We start from the raw sequence: 4798 nt of genomic DNA, 5'->3' as shown, positions 1-4798 counted from the left end.
GAAGCCATGGAAGATAGCAACAAAGCTTATTTTGATATTCCCGTAATAAAGCCGATGGTTCTCTATCATTATCGGTAACTTCATTTTTAACAATAGAGGAAGATGAGAAAGATGACTCACTGAACAAGTCATCTTAGTTAGTTAGTTAGAAGCTTTACAAGTTAGTTATGACAGTTGTAAACTAATCTCTTCTAGTCGATGCTTCTATATAAGTACAGATTGTACTCATTGATTGATAATGAAAACGATGAGTTCATTCACTATATAGTTCAAACTTTAGTTTTGCTGGTAATTTTCTCTTCAGATTGACGGTGTGTTTTGCTTTCGATAATTATGACATATCTATAAGTTATATATTTGCAACTGCCAACTGCTTGATAATATTCCTAACTGGAAAAATGTTGCTTTTGCATTGTTCACTAGCCCCAGTAATGTTTTGCATTGTGAAAGTGTCCATTGGTGATAAATAGCTAGGTATACATAGCAGAACGGTGTTGCTAGAACACTGAATTGGCTATTTGCTATAAAAGAAGGCGGAGAGGATCGTCATCCATTCCTTCCTGCGAGCATTCTGTATCAAAGCTTGTCCTTCATACTCCGAATGTTCCTTTCACGCACCAGGTACATACATAGATTAAAGGTCTAAATCTGAATGCTTGTGGCTTAATTGGTTAAATATAAAAAATGAATGAACCAATATATGCATTAGAATTTTGAACTCACAATTCATAACTATTTTGAGATTCCTATTCATGTATAAACTTATTTTTATGGAAGCACGCCAGACTTATGACAGATATTTACAGATTATTCGCAGGAATAACACCAACATTACAAGCCTAGAATAAAGTGCTTAATTCCATGTAATTTTGTCAAGGCTTCTCTCATGGTCCACCTATCTTTGGGATGATGTGCTACACATGACAAGCCAATTCTCATTGCAGCAGCTATGCACTCCTCAGCTTTGTATGTGTTGCTACGATCACTATAGCTGATGTCGCTGGATTCACCACTATGACTATCGCTGCTAAAGTTTTGTGTTGAATATTCATAATGGTTAATAAGCCTTTGATCAACAATATTCAGTAATTTCTTCTCAAAATTGTTCATGTTTAATCCTTCTTTGAACATTTCATCTGTTGGTTTTTTGGCTATCAACATCTCTAGTAGTAGGATCCCAAAACTGTAGACATCACCACTAGTTGAAGCCTTGCCTCCTAAACCATATTCTGAAACATGTCATCCCAATATTAGATAAGTTATGCAAAAATAGATGGTAAAAGAAAGTTCAAATCAGAGGAGAAAAATTCATTATTAAGTACCTGGGGCAATATAGCCAATTGACCCTTTCAGTTCCAGCGTGCTGCTATGTTTCTCTGATGGATTTTGAGAGAGAAACCTTGCCAACCCAAAATCTGCTACATGTGCAACCATATCTTCATCTAGCAGGACATTGGCAGGTTTAAGATCACAATGGACTATTGGTGGATCACAATCATGGTGCAAGTAGTCCATGGCAGAAGCTACATCAATAGCAATATTCAACCTTTGCAACAAGGTTAGTAAAGATCCTGACTCGAGATCTTCTGGGTATAAATTCATCTCTAGATTACCATTAGGCATGAATTGCATAACCAGTGCCTTAAAATCATCCCCCTTGTAATCAGTGCTAGAGCAAGAAGTGATCACCTTGACAAGATTCCGATGCCTAATGTTTTTCAAAGCTTCGCATTCTGCACTAAAACTCTGAGAGGCTTTTCTTTGTTGCAGGTCAAGAACTTTAACAGCAAGTATGGTGGTTTGACTTTCGTAAGTGCTGGTGTTGAACACACCCTTGTAAACAGAACCAAAGCCTCCTTTTCCAACCAAGTTTGTGGAAGAAAAATTGTTTGTAGCAAGCCTAATATCACCATAGGATATATTTTGAGGCAAACCCTTAAGAGGAGTTGATGACAAACTTCTATTCTCCTCCTCATGTTTCTTTAAGGAAATTAGCAGCCACAGCAGATAGAGCATTGAAGCGAACAAAACAATCGCACCTATAATCCCTAGTATGATAGGGAGTAAAATGTTTCTCTTGTTTTTCTTACCCGCAACACACACAGTGACTCCCAACTTGTGCGTAACTTGATTGTTAAGGCCGCATAATCTGTTGTTACCTTGGAGATCAACCTGGCTTAGGTTCATAAAAACACCTTTCATAGGAACCTCTCCTTCCAATTTGTTGAAAGACAAATTTAACCTCACCATATACTCAAGCTTTTCTAAACTCTCGGGAATTGGGCCAGTGAGATTGTTTGATGATAAATCCAAGGTCACAAGGGATGCTAAATCTCCTAGACTATTTGGAATTGAGCCACTAAAATTATTTCTTGCCATCTTAAGTGTCTTCAAGACGTTTACTTCGATTTTAGGAATGTTCCCCGACAGCTTGTTGTCTGAAACAATCATGGTCTCTAACTGCTCCATCTTGAATTCAAGAGGAAGCGATCCGTTCAAAAAGTTTCCGTGTAAGTACAAAGTTGTCAATCCAGAGAGTTGAAAAATCTCCATTGGTATGACACCGGCAAGCTTATTCATTTCCAAGTCAAGAAGAGTCAATCTCTTGCATTTTCCAATGCTCGCGTGAATTCTACCTGAGAATTGGTTGTTTCCTATTGCAAGAATATACAGATTTGTTAAATTGCCAAATATATCAGGAATTTCACCAGACAATCTGTTTTGGTATATCAATAGCTGCTCCAAATTCTTGAGTGATCCTAATTCTAATGGTAACTCGCCAGTGAAATAATTCTGTTCAAAAGAGAAGGATATGAGATTTTGAAACTTGTTCATTCCTTTAGGAACACTTCCATTTAGCTGATTATTAGAAACACAGAACTGTTGTAGATTGCCTGAAAGATAGGCAACAGAATTTGGAAGTTCACCGGTCAAGTTGTTATCATTGACCATAAGAATTTGCAACTGACTGGAGTTTCTAAGCGAATCAAAGAACTTTAAATTCAATGATGTTGTCGAAGTGAGATAGTTACTACCTAGTGTCAAATGAGTGAGGTTTTTCAGGTTGTTGAAAAGAGGTATTGGTCCATGAAATCTATTGTTAGCAAGATCAATAATTTGAAGATGTGATGAATTGGATATAGAATTTGGAATCACCCCTTCAAACCTATTAGTTGCAAGAGCAAGTGTGGTTAAGTTTGGAAAGGCGTGGCCAAAATTTTGCGGTAACTCGCCTGATAGATTGTTCTTTGTGAGGGATAAGAAAACTAAGGAAGAGAGGTTGAAGAAAATAGAAGTAGGAAACTTGCCAGTGAAATTATTTTCTGAGAGTTGAAGTCTTGAAAGATTACGGAGATTGCCCAATTCAACTGGAATCTCACCTGCAAACTTGTTCCTTGCCAAAGAAAGATTCTTAAGAGAAATGAGATTGCCAAAAGTTGAAGGGATTTCACCTATGAGATTATTGACAGAAAAGTCTAAACTTACTAGATTATGAAGTTGCCCTAGTTGTGGTGGAAGTGAGCCTGAGAGATTGTTGAAAGCTAATTGAATGACATTGAGGAGTGTGAAGTGAGCAAATTGGATAGGAATTTGGCCATGAAAATTGTTCTTAGAAAGGTCAAGTGAATGAAGGTAAGTGAGGTTTGAGAGATCAGAAAGTAGTTTACCATAGAGACTAAGTCCTGATAAGTTGAGAGACTGAACTCTTTCACCAACTTTGGAACAGTTGACTCCATACCATGTACAATGATTAGAATCTTGTCTCCAACTGGACAAAGCACTGTTTGGATCAGTTAGCTGTAATTTGAAAGATAGAAGTGTATCTTTATCCGTGTTGTTATTGTTGATGCAAATGATGAAACGAAAATTATGAAGTAGGAAACATAGAAGCAAAATATGTTGGATCATTGTGACTGTGGAAGTAAAGTAATAATGCTGCTTGCTTCACACTTTAATGTTCGTGTATTATGATTAATGTTATCTTTGAGCTTTGGTTTAGTAGTACTAGGAAAAGAACTGGTCATGCTTTGGACGCGGTTAATCATTCACTCACAGAAGATGAGAATTTTTTTGTTTTTGACCTTTTCAACTAGCAAATGACATATAATACACAATTCATAATCGTTTACTTATATATTTTTTAGGCTAAGATGTGACATCTCTATCCTTAGACAAAAAATACAAATCACAATAGTACACATGTTAGTTCCTTTGCTTAGAACAAGAAGTTTACAACAAGTGTAAGGCTTGAGATATAATGTTTTTTCTGATTGATTATTTGGTCCAAAATAGCACGAGTCTTTGCGTTTTTTTAATGAAATTGGCGGTTCTAATTTACTAATATTTAGAATTTTTAATTAATGTGAATGAGAAACGATGTTTACGCGATTAATCTTCTTCTTACATTTTATTATAGATCAGCCAAAAGTTCAATGGACAAAAATCCAATCCATTTCAAATCAATTTTACTTGAACTAAAGTATAAATACAGTTCACACGCTAAGAACAAGTACAATCTCTGATCTTCACTTTCATTATACTCATCTAGAATCTTAAACTAACTTGAACGTTAGAGTGTTGACCATGCAGGTCCACCCCGCGCCACTATAAAGGAGATCGAGGTCACCGTTCAAGATTATCAGTTATTTAAATATATATTATTTATGGATCCTAAGCGGAGCTAAAACTTTCATTGTATGTGATATGATTTTGCTAATTTTCATCTTCAAATCATTTTTGATATGAAATTAGGTTTGTAACCGCAATAGGAGAAGCAAATACGGTAATTCCGATAGCT

At 36.0% G+C, this 4798-nt stretch overlaps 1 protein-coding gene across 1 annotated transcript; it reads right to left on the bottom strand.

The window, feature by feature from the left end:
• Positions 1 to 289: 289 nt before the first annotated feature.
• On the bottom strand, positions 290 to 4074 carry LOC131661254 (probable LRR receptor-like serine/threonine-protein kinase At3g47570). The gene is made up of 2 exons (XM_058930718.1): positions 1323 to 4074; positions 290 to 1229 (listed from the first exon to the last, which is right to left on the bottom strand). The coding sequence occupies exons 1-2, from the start codon at positions 3907 to 3909 to the stop codon at positions 832 to 834; spliced, it is 2985 nt and encodes a 994-aa protein (XP_058786701.1). The 5' UTR covers positions 3910 to 4074; the 3' UTR covers positions 290 to 831.
• Positions 4075 to 4798: the final 724 nt, after the last annotated feature.

The sequence above is a fragment of the Vicia villosa genome, linkage group LG3 (genome assembly GCF_029867415.1).
Source record: "Vicia villosa cultivar HV-30 ecotype Madison, WI linkage group LG3, Vvil1.0, whole genome shotgun sequence".
NCBI classification, from domain to species: Eukaryota; Viridiplantae; Streptophyta; class Magnoliopsida; order Fabales; family Fabaceae; genus Vicia; species Vicia villosa.
This window is presented reverse-complemented; position numbering and strand designations above follow the sequence as displayed.

Excerpts from the sequence above, each read along its gene's own strand:
- LOC131661254 (XM_058930718.1), bottom strand. The coding sequence starts at position 3,909 with ATGATCCAACATATTTTGCTTCTATGTTTCCTACTTCATAATTTTCGT. Across the intron at positions 1,230-1,322 it reads AATTGGCTATATTGCCCCAG|AATATGGTTTAGGAGGCAAG; the intron begins GTACTTAATAAT and ends GACATGTTTCAG.